The sequence below is a fragment of the Chrysoperla carnea genome, chromosome 1 (assembly GCF_905475395.1).
Source record: "Chrysoperla carnea chromosome 1, inChrCarn1.1, whole genome shotgun sequence".
Classification (NCBI taxonomy): domain Eukaryota; kingdom Metazoa; phylum Arthropoda; class Insecta; order Neuroptera; family Chrysopidae; genus Chrysoperla; species Chrysoperla carnea.
In genome coordinates this window covers 57,323,267-57,344,830 of record NC_058337.1, presented here as the reverse complement: position 1 = coordinate 57,344,830, position 21,564 = coordinate 57,323,267, and the positions used below count along the sequence as shown (strand labels likewise).

The window sequence follows — 21,564 nt, the reverse complement described above, 5'->3', positions numbered from 1 at the left end:
ACTAAGGATATCATTATAAATCACATCGTCCAGAGCTAATCACTTTGGTCTATTTTTTTCCCTCTGCCACATATTTGTAATAGTCTAAACGTCGGTCGCCTTAAAAGAATGGTCAGCCAAAATAAGTATAAAAAAATTCGATGTTATTATTTGGTCTATAACCAAATAGTAACAAAGAATATTTTGCCTAACTGTGGTGTTTGGATTCACGTTAGATACAGTCTGGCAGTCTGAACTTAAGTGCCCAACTTTTTTAAATACAATTTTATTTAGTGTGGCATAGCGGAGCGGAGCGATGACAGCTTTAAATTTCCGAATATTTTAAATTTTGTAATTTTAGCGGCAGATCGTTGCATATTTTTACTACAATGTTATGCAGACTATTTTGTATTGCATTGTTACTAGTTTTAGTAGTACATCGATTGATATTAGTTTTAGTAGTGCATCCTGATATTCCACATTCCATTACAAATAAAGACGTGGCAGTAAATATTTTAAACTTTTTAAATAATATTTTACAACTGGTTCGTGTGGGGACTCTTAAAACCATTTTTTGCTTTTTTAGAATTTTACCAGTATGTGTAGAATTTCCCCAAAACACTATACCATACCTGATCAAGGATTCAACGTATGCAACCCCCGGAAAATAGGAAAAACACCCACAAAATAACGCGTTTCTGTTCTTTACATGAAGTTAAAATAACATAATATACTTTGAAAATTTCATTACCCACATCGCAAACGCCGGAAAAGCGAAATCGTTTGGCACTCCTAAAACGAAGTCAAGTAAATGTATTTTTTGAATTGTTTTCACAAAGAATTTAATGATTAATTAAGACAACATAATATAATATTTTTTTGATCAAATTTATTATTAAAAATAAATTTGTAGCCATAAAGAGATTTACAAAAATTAATTTTTTTAAAATTTAAATGACAAATTCAATTATCAACTGCCAACGTAATTTTACTAATATTATTAACAATTATTATGCTAAATATTTGTTGTTATGCTGGTTTTCCACTAAACGGACAGTTGCGTTTATGTTGTGTTTATCTTTTCTAAAACCTGAAAAACAAAAACAAAACTGAAACTGCAATGGCCATTACATAGCCAGTCCTCAAAAACTTTGAAAAAAGTTGCAGTTCTGTTTTATTCGACACGAGTTTGTGTATAGTCTTTGTTTGTCCATTTAGTGTAAAACCGGCAATACATTATCTGTACATTTTTTCAACTTTTAAAAATGAAACAAAAGGCTCAAAGTTTTTCCCAAAGTTTTATAAAAATTTATCACCTTTGTTTTCCATAAAAAAACCGCGTGGTTATAGGATTTGTGTTGCTGTGTCGTTTTAATTTTCATAAGGTTTTTTACGGTAAATATTGACTCATATTTCTAATTCGCTATCTGATAAATGTTATATGCAGAGGCGGGTCTAAAATTTATTTTAGACATAACACTTTGTGTTGCAACAAATAGTCATAGAGTTATGATGTATTCAATAGCAAGAAAGAGAAATACTTTAAAAAAGGAAACATTATTTTTGGATCCATTATTGAGCAAAATCCAGGATCGGAAAGTAAACACATCTGTATATACACCAGGATAGTAATTTGAAGCACAATCGATTCCCCAAGAAGTAATGCCAGTTACATAATAACTTCCATTCACGTTACATATTAATGGTGTTCCAGAATCTCCCTAAAATATACATTTTAAAAGTACCTATCACTATCTTTATAAAAAATAATACAAGTTTGTGGGTGTAAAACTTAAAATTTTGAGTAAAACTATTGGTATTTTAATTTTACCTGACATGTATCAGTTCCAGAAGCCATGGCGCAGAGCATTTTTTCTGTGATTATTTGCCATGCACGACGATAACGTTCGCGACAAATATGTCGGTTAAAAATCTGTACAGAATTGTATTTTAATGTATTTGAGACGTTTGACATATTTTCATCCATTCTACCCCATCCAATAATCAAACATTTTGTTTGATCCGGAATTGGAGTATCAATTATTTTTATTGGTTTCAAATTCGTTTTATCGGATGTGGTTTCCCAAAATTTTCCAACAATCTAAAATTTTGGTTTTTGCATTTTCTTTTCAAAACATATTAAGGGTGTAGGAGTTTGACATTATCAAAAATAAATTACAATAGCCTGTAAATTTAGTAAATTTACCAGCTTGCACCAAAATTAAGTAAAGAAACGTACTGAAATTTGTTGTTTCGCAGATTTACACGTCAATATATCGATCTGTTAATATGGCTAGGTTCACTTACTTTTATAATAGCAATATCGTTATCCGAACCAATATTTCCCTTATTTTTAAAAAGCTCATGGGCTATTACTGACGCCACATTAAACTTTTTAATTTGTTTTGAATTTCTTGTAGCAGCTCCCCCATAAATTGTAATATTTTTCGCGGGTATTAATTTCATATTATATGGATAAAATACACAGTGAGCTGCTGTTAAAATTTTGTCTTGATTTATAATAGATCCACCGCATTGGTAGCCATTGGCATCAATAAAGACCTTGAAACATTATCCTAGAGATAAACAATTTTATTTTTCTATCACGCGTAATTTTTAAAAAACAATCGGGAAAATTTTAACAATTCATATTGAGCGATACCACTTATAAAAGGTTTTGTTTAACTTTCTTGTTTCATTTTCATAACAAACAAAATAAACTTAAAAAATGCGACAAAGCCGTATATCTGATATATTTGGTGGCATTAAAACACATATTAATTAATGTGTATTTTTCAACCACCAAATATATCTGATATTCAGCTTTGTCCGCATTTTTAAAGTCCGCAAGTATACCTTATAGCTCAAGAAAAAAGTGAAAAGATATTATAATTGTATACCATACTTGATAAGGAAATTGACCTTCTGTAGCATTGAATCCATTGATGATACGACTTTGAAATAGCGACGCCATCTTCGAAATTGGATGTTTTAGAAAAGAAAGTTCTTTAAATAATACAAAACCTGTTGAAGATTTAATTGTTAATTAAATTTAGCATTCACTGATAAACTTGTTTGTGTAGAGAGATGCCTTTAATTGAAAGGCAAAGTGGTTATCTTATCTCTTTTTATGTAAAAATTAACCCTGCGAAAAATCAATGTAAAAAACTATCAAATTGGTTTAAAATTATGATGTACTTCATATTTTTTTGATCAAAAGCTTTCATGGGAACAAGAAATACGAAAGAGATGTTTTCAAGTGATACGTCTTAGAAATTTGAGAATTGTGACAATAATTCTTCTAAGAGTTAGAGACCCAACTATAAAATTTTCATGATTCTCGATTTTCAAATGGCTGTTAATAAGAAAATTTGATAAAAAAATTTGGGAAATTGAACGTTATACTCTGTTCAGCTAATTTGATAATATTTTTGGTGCATCGTGCAGGTCTCTATATCACTTTTTTGTTTCAATGACCTTCGAAACCTATAATTTGATCACAGAGATAACATTTAAAAATTTTTTGTAGTTCAGAGCATAAATAGGGAAAAATTTACCAATTACGTGCATAAGAACTTTTTTAATTAAACGTACAATAAATTACGTATAAAAAATTAAGAAAATTAAAAAGTAGGCTTTTCAAACACTTCTCATTCTTTCTGTGAGAAAAATGGATGGTAATCGAGTTATTAACTCGTATTGACGTAAAAGACACGAAATAAACATTGTGTGCTTTTCTTTAAAATATTTCACAAAATGTACATACCTAGAACTATTTGATAGATCAAAAACAGGTTATTCATGAAATTTATCAAAATGTTACCATGATTACACGAAAAAAAATAAATAAAAAAATATGTAGATATTGTCATTTTAAACATTCATAATTATTTATGACAGTCGTCTGTTAATATCTTTTTGTTCCATATAATTTTATTATCACTTTAGTGCAGGCTTGCAGGCGGTATTGAGTTTGTCGCTTGGTGAAAAATAGGCACTGTATCGTGTTTATACATGATGTCCCTGGTGTAAATTGCTAGACCGAAAATTTAACTTTCCCAAAAACGGTACTAACAATTTTAGGGGGGGTTTTTTTGGAGGATATCTAGATATCTATTTATAAGGCACTCCATTTATAATATTCATAAAATTGAATGTCTGACTATATTACACTAATCTCGAAAACGGCTTAACAGATTTTTATAGGGTTCTTACGATGCGGTTTTTTATTTTTTGCAACTCACCTTAAAATTTGTACACATGTTCTTTGTAATTGTATTGGTGAAGGACTATAATTAGAGGCTGAAAGTCACATTGAGATAAGAAAAAAGAAACCGCAAGGCAATACTAATGCTACTAACGACTGGTGCACTAATTATCATAATATGAAGTCTTTTATCTATGGCTTATATCTTACAATCAACAGCAGGGTCTATGTAGGCCAATCTGGCCAATAGACTGACCAATACAGCAATAAAATATTGGTATATATTTTATTAGACAGTTCATTCATATATTTGAACAGTGTTGTTGTAAATTACTATAGTTTTGTTAGTCTCCACCTATTTATTCAACACCTGCTGAAACAATCGTCGCTTAGCAAAATGATTTTAATTGGTTCAAGTACTCCCTCTTCGAAAGTGCACCTTTTTAGTACGGTCGTGAATCTTCTTATTATATAGTATAATTTTGTTTAAGTATACTTATATACAATAATTTAGATAATTTTAATAGCTGTAAGTATTTTAACAATAAACGTATTAACTTCAAACATTATTTATTGTTATTATCGAATTCTAATTTCAGCTTTATTTTGTTGATTCTTATTAACTCGATTTCTTGGGTATAAGTTTGTTAGGTACAGATTAAAAATTGCATGACTGATATAATAGAAATATGATGAAAGCGTTGTAAAATTAAAATGATTTTCTCTTCTCGAATTTCTTTCACCATATTTTGATATCAAACGGTTTTGTCTTATGGTTAAATTTAACAACCTCTGTCTTGTATATTTATTGAATTTGGAACTTGCTGTTACACGTCTACGAGACCAAAAAAGACCAATACATATGAGTAAAAGACACAGAAACAACTCATGAATGTCCCATAAAATTTTCACTGATCCCTGCTCCTGGAAACTTTTTAAATATCAGGAGTCATTAAAATAATATGACCAATGATATTTTGTAGATACTAGAAGAGATAACGTTATTTGTAAAGCCACTTATTGTAATAAATAGTAAATTCGTGTATGGATTAGTGTATCTCGGCTGTTTTAAAACTACCGAAGGTCTCAAATGGATCGGATATTAATATCAATAATGTTAAGTTACACGAGGGACAAATTAATAAGAATAATAACAATTATGTAAAATTTATTTTTAATAAGTCTTTTAGTTATATAAAAAAATTAGCTTTACAAAAAAATCTTTTAAAGCTATAGATATAGCTTCACAAAAAAATCTTTTAGCGACATTTTTATTTTTGTCAACGATACGATATTTATGAAAATCAAATATGAATATTCTATGGTTGTAAATTTTTAAAGGAAAGATGTTAAGATAAATTCCGCATTTCATATTCCGTATTATTGGTACAATGTAAATTAACCAAAACAATAGCAGGCTCCAAAACAAAATAAAAAATAAAAGTTGATTGCGAATCAAATTATTATCCAATATTAAACAATCGCTTATTTAAAACCTAATCGTTTATTAGATGAGTCTTTTTTATCTTCGTAATCTTTATTGGGAATTCTATTTTCCATGCCTGCTTCTTTATACTCTATAGCCGCTATCGGTTCTTGACTTTCTTTATGATCCAAATTCGTTACAACTTTATCTCTAGCATCATCTTTATCTTTCTCATATGCTTTATAGTTTTCTTCTTCTTTATATTTTTCGTCTTCTTTGTATATTTTAACTTCAGTCTCTTTATCTTCATTACCTTCATTATCTGTTTTATCATTTCTGCGGAGAATTAATATTACATTTTCCCCAGATTCCCATCCTCCTATATCTTCTTCCGAATTATTTTCATCATCACTCTTTATACTTTTCATACTACTTTTGTGCCGATAAATATTCATTGCCCAAGGTTGTCTCTCTCCAGAAGCACAGAGTGCATATACAATGAATCCCAGTAGACAAAATGCCGTTGTGATTAAAAAAATTATTCTCCATTTTGTATATTTCTTAAAAATTAAAAATTTAGCAATTAATGTATATATCGAGCAATACCAAAAATTTTATGTATAAAATCATGACAATTTTTATAATCATGACTGAAATTAATTCGAAATATTTTTATAGCGAAGGTTTATTTTTTCAATAGTTAAACAGGCACAAAATAAATGGTTGACATACGCAGGAGAGTTAATAATTAAAAAAATTAAGACTTAATTAGAGAAAATATGGCCTTAGAAATATGCGTAGTTTACCCATAGTTTAATACATGTTACTTAGTTCTTGTCACTACAGTCATATGCTTATTGACAATAAAGCATATTCGTTTTTCTTTATTATCGCATTATATTACGTAACCGTTGACGAACCCACCCACCTCCACCCCAAACCCCCCTCCACCCAAATTTGTTTGTTCACTTCTTCTGTTTACGCAATTCACTGTAGTTTTTGTATCGTTATAGGACCATGCTCACATAATTAGTAACGAAGAAACAGCGATTTGAACCTCATCCATGAAGCATTTAATCCGTAAAAGATTAAACGATGCGTCATATTAATTAAACAAACATTGATACTCAAGCATACACAGGATATTTAAACTATTAGCTGCACTTGTTTTCAATGGACACCTATTTATTAATTTAATAAACAAGAAATCAAATTACTAACTGCCATCATAATAGTATCATCTGATACAAAAAAATTAATAAGCAATGTCATTAATATTCCAGGCATAGTTCCAAATGTATTTGCTAATCCCATTGAAATACCACCATATTGTGGACATATATCTAAGTGATTCACACTGAAATAAAATTATTTATTTTGATCAAATAATATTTTTTAAATACTAAGATTTAGAAAAAAAGAGACTATCCTCCGTTTGACTTAAAACTTGGATACAAATTTTGTTCCAGACATTAGATGGGGGCCTATGCAGATTTAAGAGCCTCATCTTCAAAATTTCGGTTAACATTAATATATTTTTAAAACGCAGAAAATTACCAGGATATCAATTAGAAAATCGGATTATTTTGTCCACCCATTTTAATTTGCAACCCTCATGCAGTGCTGTTTGTATAATTTTTCAATGCTAGGCTTTGTCATGGAATTTATTAGCTGACAAAAAACAAGGCTTTTTCAAAAAATGTACTAATTTTTATAAGCTGATATGAATTTTTGTTTCTCTTCAAGACAGAACGGGGAAAATATGAAACTTTGACCTGTCATCATCTCATGATCTAATAGTCTGTAGCTTTCGGATATTAAAAAAATCTGAATTTCACTAATATTGTAATATTAGTAAATATTATAAAGCTTGATTAAATAAAATGGTTCTTTATGATTACTAAATCAGCAAATTCTCCTGTAGAATATGAGATTCTGGTTTTGTGTCTAAAAGAATCGAAAACTGAAAATTTCCTTGGGAAGTAAGATATTTCCTTTTTGACTTAAATCGTAGCTTTATGCTTTTTCTCTATGGCTATGCTTTTTCTGTTATTAATGGTATAGCGTTGCTTAAACGTATAATTATCCAAGTCACGAATTTGGAATTTCAGTGGTCGTATACTCGTTTTAAATAATACATTTAGGAAAAAATTGACCGGAAAAAAAAGATCCGGAAAAATAGACCGAAAAAATTTCTGTATAAGTGTCCCATTTTTTAACGCAAGGGCTAAAAACTTCAAAACCCAACCAGCTCCTGTATAGTCGACAAACTGAACCCAATCAACTAGTAATTAAAACTCTATTTTTTCCGATTACCTTTAAATAACTGAAACCTAAGCGAGAATTCTCTAGAATTTCTTTTAAAAAATTCTTGAAATTCTTTTATAAATATTTTTAGGTTGTGCAAGGTTCAAATAAAATTTTTACTTTGTGAGGTTTCTTAAGACGTAAATGAAGAAAAATTAATGATTTGAAGTTTTAGACAATATCGAGATAGTAACAAAGTAACATATTAATTCAGAATTTTATCCCCTTAAATTATTCATGTGGTATCATATTTTGAACTACTTATACAAACATGCACCCATGCATTTGATCATTCGGAGGGTACCTAATCGTTCCTAAAAGTCCTCATGCCTAGTGATTTGAGTGAAAGAAAATATTTACCTGTAACCAGCCCACCCAATTGCTCCAACACTAACATTTAAAATGATAAGAATGAGACCAACTGTTGTATTTGTTGCGGTTGCAGCAGCAATAGAAGTTATTGCCTGTACTAAAAATGCGCCACAAGTAAAAACTTTTCGACAGACAGTTACTGACATCCATTCCTTTTTTATACATAAGTCTGCCATGTAACCGCTTGTAAGACTTGTAAAAATCATTATTATATGTGGAATTGATGCTATTAAGCCGAAATTATCAATTTTTCTAGTAGGATAGTGTACATCTAAAAATTTAAGAAATTTATTTAATATAAAGCGCTTTATTTAATGACTTATGTTAAACTTTTAACCAATAATAAATTATACTACATAAGTGCCTCGAACCTACTTAGAAAGCCGGATAAATGTAGATACAAAAAAACAAGGACTTATGGACAATACTGTAGTGTATACTTATTATGTTTGAGCTGAACCATTAACATGCAAACCTTTGAAAATTAGTCATGTTTTAATTAAAAGAAATGATTTATTGCAAATTTTATAAGATGCGGTACTGCGGTTGATTTAGTTGTGCTCTCCACATACTACGCACCCAATGAATAATCAAGAAATACACGTAGGTAAATAATTAAAAACAAACATTCCGATTCCGATCATGGCGAGATAAAACTAAACGCATTTATGGTTTCAAAAATTCTAGTGTTTTGAAGAATTTCTGACGAGACGAGTTGTATTATTTTCCGTTTGTTACCAATTTATTGGTGGATAGATAAAGTTGATAGCTGTAATAGTGGGATATGAAATTTCTGAAAGTTAAAAATCCAAATCGGGGAATTCGCATTCGAATGCAAAATATAATGCTGAATCACTCAGACTTTCAATCTTTATAATCGCTATCAATTATATATCGAAAAAATAAATACTCTAATTTTGTTTTCGAGTCTATAGACAGCGGGCTCCTTGCTTCCCTATCCTCTTCCTCTCCCGCTTTTTCCTTACCTACGTCCCCGTACTTCAAGTTTATAGGAAAAACTGCTCGGATTATTGTTTGCATTAGATAATTTTGGTATTAATTTTGTCGTAATTAAAATAGGCACTATAATAACACCAAACTAATTAAAGTTAAATAAATTTGAGAGCGATGAAAACGCCTTTTAATGTTTTTTTATGAGTCGCTATACCATTCAAATAAACTGAATATTGCGTTAGGACTAAATAATATCCAAAACTATTTCCAAAATCGGCAGCAGCTATTGCCCAAACAGGTACAGATTTAAAAAGCTTTTTCCATGGTATTTGTGGATTATAATCTCTAGTTAATGTGTTCAATGCCTCTTGTAATATCAACAGCTCTTGTCTACTGATACGCTTATCGTTAACGGGCGATTCACTAACACCAAACTGCCATGTAATACACCATAAAATGCCAAATATACCAAATATATAAAATACCCATGGCCAACCAATTTTTGAAATAATAACACCACTTAACAGTAGACCTATAGTAGTACCGACATAATTCCCAGTAAATACAATTAAACAAAGTTGACCTCGTTCCCATGGAGGTGCCCATTTACGTAAAGTGGGATATACACTAGGGTACATCACACCCTAAAAATATCAAAACATTTATTATTAAATTATCAAAGATATTCATGAGATCCCTAGGTATTTGATATAAAATTTCGGTCCTATATATAATTATTAATGGTTGTAATATTAATTAGGTAATCGTAATTATGATCCTGAATTTTGGGATTCCAAGATCTGCTACTCGTCGCTAATTTGGTAGCAAAACTACCGCCAGAAAAATTGTTAATATGAGAGAGTTGTCGAACTTGCGATGACTAACATATCTTTCTGAAGGCCCAAAGTTAAAATAATAAGTAGATACTATTAGCAGTGGCGGATTAAGTATTTTGCCGCCCTAGGCCCTGTCTGATTAGCCGCCCTTTTTAAAAGATGAAATTTTATTTTTTTGAATCCGTTTATACGGTATACTGTGGACGGTCTAGACCGTAGACGGTATACCGTCTACACGGTATACCGTCTATACGGTATACCGTCTATGCGGTATACCGTAGACGGTATCCCGTATACGGTCTAGACCGTCCACGGTATACTGTATACGGTCTATTTAGATGCGGTATGAAATTATTTTTGCCCTTTTATACCGTGGGGCCCTTATACCGTGCACGGTATACTTTTTCACGGTATACTCTTTATGCCGTCGAGCCCTTATACCGTGTGCGGTATAGTCTCGTCCACGGTATACATTATACAGATGGGAAAGCGTATTCTACAGAAATGTAACATACCGTGTGCGGTATACTCTCTCCCACGGTATACATTATACAGATGGGAAAGCAGTGGCGGATTAAGTATTTTGCCGCCCTAGGCCCTGTCTGATTAGCCGCCCTTTTTAAAAGATGAAATTTTATTTTTTTGAATCCGTTTATATTATTTATCCGTTTATAATACTTATATCAATTCATATATGAAACACCAGAATCATTGAAAATAAAATAAGAAAACATTGTGCAATTCTAGAAGCGGCTTACATGTAAGATTAATTTTACTAAAGATACAAAAAATCAACAGAGCTTTGAAAATTCTTCAAAAAAAGCTTATCAATATTCAATTATTTCTGTTATAAAACATTTTTTATCAGTATTGCACTCACAAATAAAAAAGTTAATCAGAAAATAAATTCCATTCTATTTCATAGAAATTTATTTGTAAATTTATATAAAAAAAATTCGAATAGATCCTTAAAATGTATTGTCGTTACATTATATCAGATTTAAAATTTTGACATTCTGAAAAATTTGCCGCCCCCCAAATTGTGCCGCCCTAGGCCCGGGCCTCACGGGCCAAGGCGGTAATCCATCACTGACTATTAGGTAATTCATACTGGCGTTAGCTGCTTTGTTCTTGAAATATGTATTAATAATACAAAAATTAATCCATTTGTTTATGAAATTTTATATTGAAACATTTATCAGTAAAGGATTGGTTAATTTTGATTTCTTAAGCTTTGGTATCATGATACATGGATTAACGAGTTTGGTCTGAGACCAAATTTGAACATACCTGAGAAAGTCCTATTAAAAAACGTACAATAAATAAAGTTGGTACGCTTGACTTTGCACATAGTGGTGTGAATAAACTTAATATAGAGCTGGATAGAACGCTGCCAAATAATACTTTTTTACCACCAATACGATCAGCTAAATATCCTCCAGAAAATTGTGTTAAAATATATCCGTAGAAAAATATACCTATTAGTGTGGATTTGTTGCTGGCACTCCAACCAATCTATTTTTAAATCTTTTGATATTAGTTTGTTAGAAATTGAGGTAATCTATTCCGAAAAAAGCTATCCTCTGTTCACTGTTATTTAGGTATTGTGCTATGTTCTGTAAGATGTGCAAATGGCCATAAGAAATCTTTAAGTAATCAAAGGGTTAAAATAATATCATCACCATTTAGTAGCTTCCGTGGCAAAAGTAAACTTTAGTTGTGACAAAATTTAAATCCAATATTGTATTTTTATGTGTGTTTTATATTTAATTTAAGAGGAATATTCTGAGCTTTTGATAAAATGTTAACACACAGTAAAAAACTTTTTACCAAAAGTAAAATTTATTTAATCAAGCTAGGCATGCAGGTAAAATTAAAACCTACCAGAAGATCTTTTTTCAGTTTTTAGATCTTAAGTGACAAAATGTTTCTTATACTTACTAATTTATTATCGCCTTTCTTATTTCTGTTGTTTTCCTCTACCATATCCAAAATCGCAACACTAAGATTTACTCTCATCATGTATTGTAAAGAAAAACCAATCAAAGCTAAAAAGCACATAATGTACCGCCGCTGTCTCCAAAATAATAAACTTGATAGCATATTTAATAAAAATTTAAAATATTTATTTGAAATCCCATAAATTTAAATTTATTTATGAAAGTGTATTTTTCAGAACTAAAATATAAGGCGAGGTTACTAATTATAGGCAAACGAGGTACACTAATTATAGGCAAACAGTTTTTGAAAATTAACTAAATTAAAAATAAAATACAAGTTTAATGCAATAGTTTAATGATAAAAATTTCCCGAAGGTTAATTGGCAGTAGAAAAATTATGACACCATTCTTTGCGGTTTTTATTATGTTGTATATATTCTAATTTATTATCATAATATTATTCATAGGAAGATTTATTTAAAAAGATTTATTATTGCTACATACTTCAAGATAGTTTCCATATAATACTTTCGAATGTATTAGCTGGCAGTATTGGTTTACGTATTTATTAACTTTAGGAGAGAACGGGGGTTTTTACTGTAAAAATTCAAATTGACTACAACTCAAACATTCATCTATAACTACATCTTTAAACTTAAAAATCATACCAAAATAAGAACTGTGTATGTATAAAAATGAAAAACTTTTTTTGGAAAAACACTGACCTTGATAGTTAATTTCTCCTAAACAGTACAGAGAATCGATATGAATTTTTCACAAAAGATGCATAAAAGGATGATTTATTGATAAATATAATTTGTTTGGAACAATTTTCATTTTTTTTGGTATCGAAATACCTTAAATTGTTATTTGTTGGTGCCATGAGAAATCATTTCACTAAACAAAAAAGTCATTATAAGAAACGCAATTACACTGAAGGCATTTTGATTTTTTTTGTTTCTTTGAAAGGTAATTTAATGGAGAGTGTTCTTAGCTATGTTTCAAGCGAGTTTAGAGGACTGTACCCAAAAAATTTGTCAGGGTTTTTTTAATTTTTGTAAATATCTCTTATTTTACATGAAAACGGTAGACGCTGACTGAACACAGAGACTTAAAAACTAATATATCTACTTAAGAATCGAATAGATGGCACAATAAGATTAGAAGTTTAGTTTATTCTTTATATTCAACAGGATTCTAAAGCGATGTCGACCAGAAACAACATAAAACAAAAGTAGGCACGGGGTTAAGGGAGAAAAGGAACGATATGTAACTAAATTATAGTGTTCTGCGAAAATTTAAACTTACCAACCCAAAAGAAACACTAGTAGGTACATAAAAAACAAACATAATATTTCTGCTGCCAGTTAACTGAGAATCGTACAAATTTATTAAGAATATTCGAGGAAAAGAATATTATCTTTCATGAGATTTCATACATTTTTTCTTCCACTTGATCTTCTTCATACGGAATAACGTAGTAAGGTCAAACATGCGCAGTGTACTTCCACTAACTTGTTGTTTTGCTAAATGTATTTATAACACTTAGTATGTTTTATTTTGAACATACTTTAACAGAAGCTACTCTAAATACACTTAGCATGTATGTTCAAGAAATTGCCCCGCCAAAAACCACATAAAGATTCATAAAAATTTTATTTCGATTTATTTACATTGTACCGATGACATTTATAAATTGATTTGTTTTAGCCTGGGCGCTAAGAAACAATTATTAAAATACTTTTAAAAATCATTCGTATATATCTAATACAGTAACAACTATAGAAGTTCCCGTTTGACTGCTGAGGTCCTGAAGTTAAATGGTAGATTTTCATGCTTTTTGGGTCACTGAATTGAATAAAACTAGTCCCGAAGAAATATGATCGAGGAGTCATATAATTCACAAATTAGTTTGAAAGTGAAGTATTTTTTTGAACCTGATTCTATCCCATATGAGTAACTTGTTCTAGGGATTGTAAAACGGATTTATAACACAACCACACAACTCCCATTAACTGGTTTATATTTTTGTGGAAATCATGACTAAATAAGAAAACTCCTGCTTCTCTCATTTTTGAATAATTTATCATATCCCAATTCTTTGTTGTGTAAACGGTGTAGAAAATCACATCTGAAGTTTACAAAAAGTTAAAAAAAAATACACTCTCATCAGAACTCGAACCCAGACCTCTTGGATTCATTTTAATTTTGCGGCCTTCCATCGTCGGTAAAAAATCAATTACTCTATTTCCATTGAAGTTGATCCTCTTTTTATACAACAAAATAATGTTTTGAAGATACTTTGTAACAAGTTTGGCTAGTTTAGTGGGAGTGTGTACCTACGCTATATATTTTACGCGTATACCCGATTTCAGGTAAACTATCAGTGGGGACAAAATTAAAAAAAACAATACATGTGTTAATACAATTTTTATTGAACTTTTAGATACATACTTGTTGTAATTTATATTTCATTTCTTTTAAGCATTTCGAAAACCATAAGTCTTGTTTATATATTTTGCCATCTTAGCAGTTAATATAAACACAATTGTAATGTAAACAAATAAAAAAATTTGTCTAACGGCGAAGCAATACTAAGTCTATTATAGTCGCTTAGACATGCATTTTGCATATAAACTATGTTTATGGTATAGTCAAGAGAAATGGATTTGACATCACAATTCATGACTAACAAATTGAAATAGTGATAGTCTGAACCTTTTTATTAATTAGACGTATTTTCATCAGATAATTTCCCCTTAAGAGTTTTGTCATCAGATGTTTTTTTATTGGACATTTCTTCATCAGATATTTTTTCACGAGATGTTTTTGCATTGGAAATTTCTTCATCATATTTTTTTTCACCAGGTACTTCTTCGCCAGGTCTTTTTTCGTCAGATAATTTCCACCGCATAACTTTGTTATCAGATGCTTTTTCATTAAGTATTTTTTCATCAGAAATTTTTTCACTAAATTTTTTTTCTTCAGATATTTTCTTATCAGATGTTTTTTCATGAAATGGTTTTTCGTTATTTTCGTCAGTTGTTTTGCCATCAGAAGTTTTCTCATCCGTTATTTTTTTATTTGAAAATGTTTCATTGAGTGATTTTCTAGCACTGGGAAGGGAAAATAACAATGTACTTGACAATTTTGAAGTTTTATTCCCACGCCGAAAAGTATTCATTGCCCAATATTGTCTTCGTCCTGAGGCACAAATTGCATAAACAATTGCTCCCATTAAACAGAAACCACTTGCAATATAAAGTATAATTATCCATCCGGTTTTAGTCTAAAAAAAGACATTATTAATTCATAAAATTAATATTTAAGCTCACCATTAGGGTAGGATGATAGTACGATCATAATATATGATGACAACAAACGATTCGGTGTGTCAGGATAGAGTCATTGACCGCACAAACAAAAATACAGTATTTTTTTGGTTAATCTCTTAAAGTTGATGTAAATTTCTCGAACTTACTACACTTGACATTGATTTGTAATAATAGCCTTGTGGCGTATTTGGGATTTAGTGAAATTAATTTTAACAAGCTCAAACTTGACAAAATCACATTTTTTATCCTAACGTTCGACCTTTTAAACTTGCATTTATTACTGACCGGGAAATTATAATGGAATTATTTTGTAAGCAACCGATGGAACTTGAACCATTGGTAGATGTAGATTGATAGATTTACATACTATATAAAAATTCCATGCCGTTTATGCCGTTTTCGTTATCTTAAAAATATTGATTCTACAAAAACAATTGTCGTATAGATGTTCATAAAATCACCTAAAGATTCCATTTCCGGTTGTCTGTCTGTCTGCCCGTCTGTTCGTCTATCGGCATGATTACTCAAAAACGAAAAGAGATATCAAGTGTAATCAATACAGTCTATATATGGTATTGCAACAACTAAGTCAATCGAATGTTTGTTTTCACTTGTGTTTATGATATTTTGTTGATTTTTACAAACTCATATCATAGTTGTACTATCGAAAAGTGTAGCTATTTTTAATTGTATTAGTTTTAACCAAAACGGCAGATAAACAATGGGAGTGTGTGGGAGGGGGGGGGCTTTGTTTTGCAAAGTACAAAATTTTGAATTTTTTCAAAATTTTATCAGTTTTAAGCAAAAAAGTAGTTTTGTGATGTTTTTCTCTAGGCGCTTAGTTTTCGCAAACAAGATTTCTTGGAAAACTAAAAATTCAATATTCGATTTTAAGAAAAATGTGTTATTATTTTTTCATCCTCTGAGGGAATACGCTTAGCTAACGCAGCTCCTCCGGTACGAATTTTCTTTTTAACAGATAAAGTGATTCAAGAGGAATGTTTATATGTATAATACATGTAAATATCGTTATGATAATTTTCGAGGCTTCTAATGTGATGCCGTAAATAAACACATTTTTGTGTGTAAAGACATTCTGTAGTATATTTAGTATATCAACATTACACCCGTGTGGGTCGCTACTGTACTATACAACAATATTTTTCTGTTAGTTTACTTTTCATTGCTAAGACGTTTTTCGAAGTGGTCGGATTATTTTGGATACTCCCATGATCGTACTTCATTACCTTATTTAAGAAATTGTTTTACTAACATCAATAAGCTCAGTACCATGTACAATATGTCTAACAAGTTGTGTTATTATTATCCCAGCCAAAGTTGCAAATGTATTTGAAAATCCCATTGTAATATGAGAAAATTGTGGACAAATATCAAAATGATTTACGCTAAAAAAAAATAAAGCTTTTATAAGTTTTATTTATATGGTAGAAGCACACGATGCGATATATCTACCACCATCACCTTAAACGAGTCATTTATGTTCGAATCAATAATGTTATACTATTGATACGAATCATTGTATATTATTTATTTTATTAAAAAATGTATTATTACTAAAAATGATATTTGGAATATAAAAATCGCAAGAATTAGACATGTCTAATATTTTGATAGAGTCTCTGCAGAGACTCTATCAAAATCAAGAGCGAGATCAGGAAGAGGACTATATTCTCACAAGTCTTGCAAGACTAAAAATATTTGTTTTATATTTTTATGATCTTTAACATTAAGCTTTGTAAAAACGGGAAGAACCTAATGAAAATTATTGTTTATCATTTAAAATGATACTTAAATTTATATTATATTATGGGAAAAATGAATATTTCCCAAATACCATCTTAAGGTAGTACGAGCGTAAAGGCAAGTTTAGACTTGTAGTAGAAATTATTTGTAATTTAATTATTTGATGAATTTTGTTATAACTTCCTGAATGTAGACGAAAAATAAGAATACAATTTTTCGATATCTGCCTTGGTTTTTGAAATATCGAAAGCAAAATAATTTACCAAAATTTTAAAATTTAGATATTTTGAAAATTACTCCAGGTTAAAAATTTTATTCTTACTTTTCGTCCGATAATGTCAGGTTATAACATAATTCACCATAAAAATTGAAAAAAATTTTTTTTTTTAATTTGTGTGCCAACTACCACGCTCCTACATTCTTAATTTGTCGGACACAACGGGTTTTTTGTTTTCAATAATTTATAAAGGTTTTAACTTATATTTTTTTTTTAATTTCCACCGACTAGTTTTGTAGAAATCTATACAAACATCATCCATCTATCGTTTTTCCCATAAGAACAATGTTAAATATGCCCACTTGTGAAGTCATTTATTTATTTAAATAATCGGGCAACTTCCCCTAAAATTTTCAGAATTGATTTAGACTTAGTCCAACTTCATTTAAAAAAATCAAGCCTCCTATCTACCATTGTCCTGGCGCTCGTACATCCTTAATAAAAGTTCTACACAAAAAAATGTTGACAGGCATGCAATTTTTCAACTCCTTGCGGTGACTTCATCCATTTAATTTTCACAGAATAAGATAGAGAAAAGTCCAAATTCACAAATAAGATGAGAGAAACCTGCAGGGCGGAGTTATATTCAAAAGAGTGTTGTGGTGGGATCTACAGTCTACACGAAATAATAAAACTAATAAAATGGCTCAAAATAAACAAATAAACTTGGAGCCACCCTTAAATTTACTTATTTTAAGGAATAATAATACACAAAAATTATACCTGTAGCCTGCCCAAGCTATGGATCCTATACCAATATTTAGAGTTGCGCAAAAAGTACTACCTAACGGGGTCATCCAAAATATTTCACAAATAGAAATCATTGCTTGAAAAAGTAATGCAGAACAGGTAAACAATTTTCTAGTGGTAGTTGGAGACAAATAATTCCTGTTTATAAAAATATCAGAAACATATCCACTCAAAATGCTCACTATGATCATAAGCACATGCGGAAGTGACGCATATATACCAACTCTTCTTATTTTGATATCGTATAAATCTAAAATAAATTTAATAAAAATTTAGAAAGCTTAAAAATTATTTTTAAATATATAATATCTCCATGAGTGAAAGAAATTCATCCATTATATCAAACTGATTTCTAATTTTTCCAATTTATATAAAGCCGAATGGCAGACATTCATGCAATTGAGCCGGTTTATAAACAGTTATATCTGTTAGATCTAACTTAGCAACTCAGAAGAAAAGTTGTTAGACTTAAGTTAGAGACTCCGCATATTAGAGATAAACATAGAAAAGAAATGTTGCCTGAGTTTATAATACGAAATTTCATAAATATTCAAAGTTTTAAAGTTAAGGGCAACAGATCTAAGTTGTTCTGGATATACCCATTGTATGCGTATAAAAGGGTCTTTAATATAAAAGCAAACGACCGATGGACAAGCTTGTGTATTGTATGGTTTGGTTTTTGGCTTATATCTGGCAATATATTTTTTGAGAAGAAGATTTTCATTCCTATTTTTATAGGCCTACCTGAAATATAAAAAATGTCGTAAACATTGTAATATGGAGGGTTCATATTGACTACATACTAAATAAATGCTAGTAATTTTATTATACCATACATAAATGATGGAAAATGCATGATGTTAAAAAAAAATACAAAACTATTTCCCATATGTGCATAGTGTGATCAAATAAAAAAAAAATGGCGTCATTTTTTAGATAATTCTGAGTTCGGAGAAAAAAATTGAATTTAGTAGATCATTATGATACAAATTGAAGAAACTAAAATCCAACATTTTTTGATGGTCGGAAGGGGTCCAAAAAAAATGGTAAAGTGGCCTAATCCGGTCTTTCGCGTCAGACACCGTCGGATTGAGTTAAAAATAAAAAAGTGTTTAATAAGCTTACGCGCCGTAAAAAGGCGAAAAGAATGAGCTGAGAATGAACCCGATTGGTCCATCGATGTCCCCACAAATTGCAAAAAACCATCGATTTTGCTCGAAATTTCAAAACTTCATAGCTCTTGTTGTTTTAAAGATTCAAAGCTGAGATTTAAATGGATTGTAGCTTTTGTACCCATGAAGTATCACACACAATTTCAGCAAGATCGAATGTATACTTTTTGCAAACCGCAGCTGAATGCAAAAAACAGGACTTTTGTAAAATGGCCCTAAAAAAGTTGTGGTGCGGTAACGCGCTATTTTTTTTACGCGAGCATATGCTTCAATAGTTAAAGTAATACCTACTAAAGTGCCAACCTCTCATCTTTAGTAAAAGTTACTAAAATATTAATTTTAAATTACTATTATTTTAAATTATAACATTAAAAATAGGATGGAAGTAATGGGAGCAATTATTAAGAGACAGAAGTTATGTGACATTATAGTCTTAATAATTGCTCCCATTACTCCCATCCTATTTTTAATGTTATAATTTAAAATAATAGTAATTTAAAATTAATATTTTAGTAACTTTTACTTAAGATGAGAGGTTGACACTTTAGTAGGTATTACTTTAGCTATTGAAGCATATGATCGCGTAAAAAAAATAGCGCGTTACCGCACCACAACTTTTTTAGGGCCATTTTACAAAAGCCCTGTTTTTTGCATTCAGCTGCGGTTTGCAAAAAGTATACATTCGATCTTGCTGAAATTGTGTGTGATACTTCATGGGTACAAAAGCTACAATCCATTTAAATCTCAGCTTTGAATCTTTAAAACAACAAGAGCTATGAAGTTTTGAAATTTCGAGCAAAATCGATGGTTTTTTGCAATTTGTGGGGACATCGATGGACCAATCGGGTTCATTCTCAGCTCATTCTTTTCGCCTTTTTACGGCGCGTAAGCTTATTAAACACTTTTTTATTTTTAACTCAATCCGACGGTGTCTGACGCGAAAGACCGGATTAGGCCACTTTACCATTTTTTTTGGACCCCTTCCGACCATCAAAAAATGTTGGATTTTAGTTTCTTCAATTTGTATCATAATGATCTACTAAATTCAATTTTTTTCTCCGAACTCAGAATTAAATTATTCAAAAAGTTAATTTGATCATATCAGCAATATTAATTGCCCAAACTGGTGGAGATAAAAAAATCCGTTTCCATGGAATTGACATATTTAAGTCTTCAGTAAAAGTTTTCAAAGCTTCTTGTAAGATTATTAACTCTGGAGGTTTGATTCTTTTATCGGTCGTTGGTGATTCACTAATTAAAAACATCCAGGAAATACACCAAACGCATCCACAAAATCCAGGTATATAAAATATCCATGACCAACCAATAGTATCACATATGATACTACCTAAGGACATGGCTACGGCGGTACCTGCATAGCTTCCTGTAAATATGAGTATAAGAAGACGACTTCGTTCCCAAGGCGGAGCCCATTTATGTAAAATACAATAACAACAAGGATACATTGCACCCTAAAAATATTATTTTAATGTTTAAGTACAAATAGGTGACTAACGACACTTTCGATTAGAATTTATTTAACATACTTGAACCACTCCTAACATGAATCGAGTTGTTAAAAGAGCATAGAAGTTCAGAAGTGCACATACTGGTGTCATCAATGATAATACGGAACTAATAAAAACGCTGCCTAAAAACACCTTTTTCCCTCCATGCTTGCTAGATACATATCCTCCCAGAATTTGTGTCAGCAAATATCCATAAAAAAAAGTTCCTAGTAAATATGTTACTTGATCCTTAGACCAAGTGAAGTTCTTCGAACCCTTTTGTAATAAAAGGTTTATTAAAAATATATTACGAAATACAAGAAAAATTTATATACTTACTTCTAAAGTATGTTTGTCTTTAGTCATTGTAATAATGGCAACGCTTAAATTTACTCTCATTAAGTAATTTATAAAAAAACCAAAGAAACCTAGGAGGCATATCAGATATCGACGTTGCATACAAATATTTAAATCTTTCATATTGAACAGTTAACAGAAGTTATTTTTGAGTCCTACAAACTGAATATGTAAAACTATTAACAAATAAAAAAAAAAGAGTGTTGACTTTTTAAATAATTCAAAAATCAAAAACAGATAACGTGAAGTTATTAAAGAAGATAGGTCAAACTAAGTCCAAAATTGTTAAAAAAATTTTCGATTATTATTAACCATTAACGCGATGAGACTTCGTTAATTATCATTCTTCATTTTACACTTTTCTCAGTTACTATTGTGGG

The 21,564-nt window shown here is 30.3% G+C and overlaps 2 protein-coding genes across 2 annotated transcripts; both read right to left on the bottom strand.

The window, feature by feature from the left end:
- Positions 1-1,478: 1,478 nt before the first annotated feature.
- Positions 1,479-1,968, bottom strand: LOC123305987 (putative serine protease 29). Its single transcript, XM_044887837.1, has 2 exons — positions 1,811-1,968; positions 1,479-1,700 (listed from the first exon to the last, which is right to left on the bottom strand). The coding sequence occupies exons 1-2, from the start codon at positions 1,964-1,966 to the stop codon at positions 1,479-1,481; spliced, it is 378 nt and encodes a 125-aa protein (XP_044743772.1). The 5' UTR covers positions 1,967-1,968.
- Positions 1,969-5,671: 3,703 nt separating this feature from the next.
- Positions 5,672-21,331, bottom strand: LOC123305977. The gene is given in 8 exon segments (XM_044887825.1): positions 5,672-6,172; positions 6,834-6,969; positions 8,280-8,562; positions 9,460-9,889; positions 11,372-11,596; positions 14,855-15,310; positions 20,414-20,791; positions 20,867-21,331. Coding segments are annotated over 8 exon segments (2,850 nt in total). The 5' UTR covers positions 21,308-21,331.
- Between the last annotated feature and the right edge of the window lie 233 nt (positions 21,332-21,564).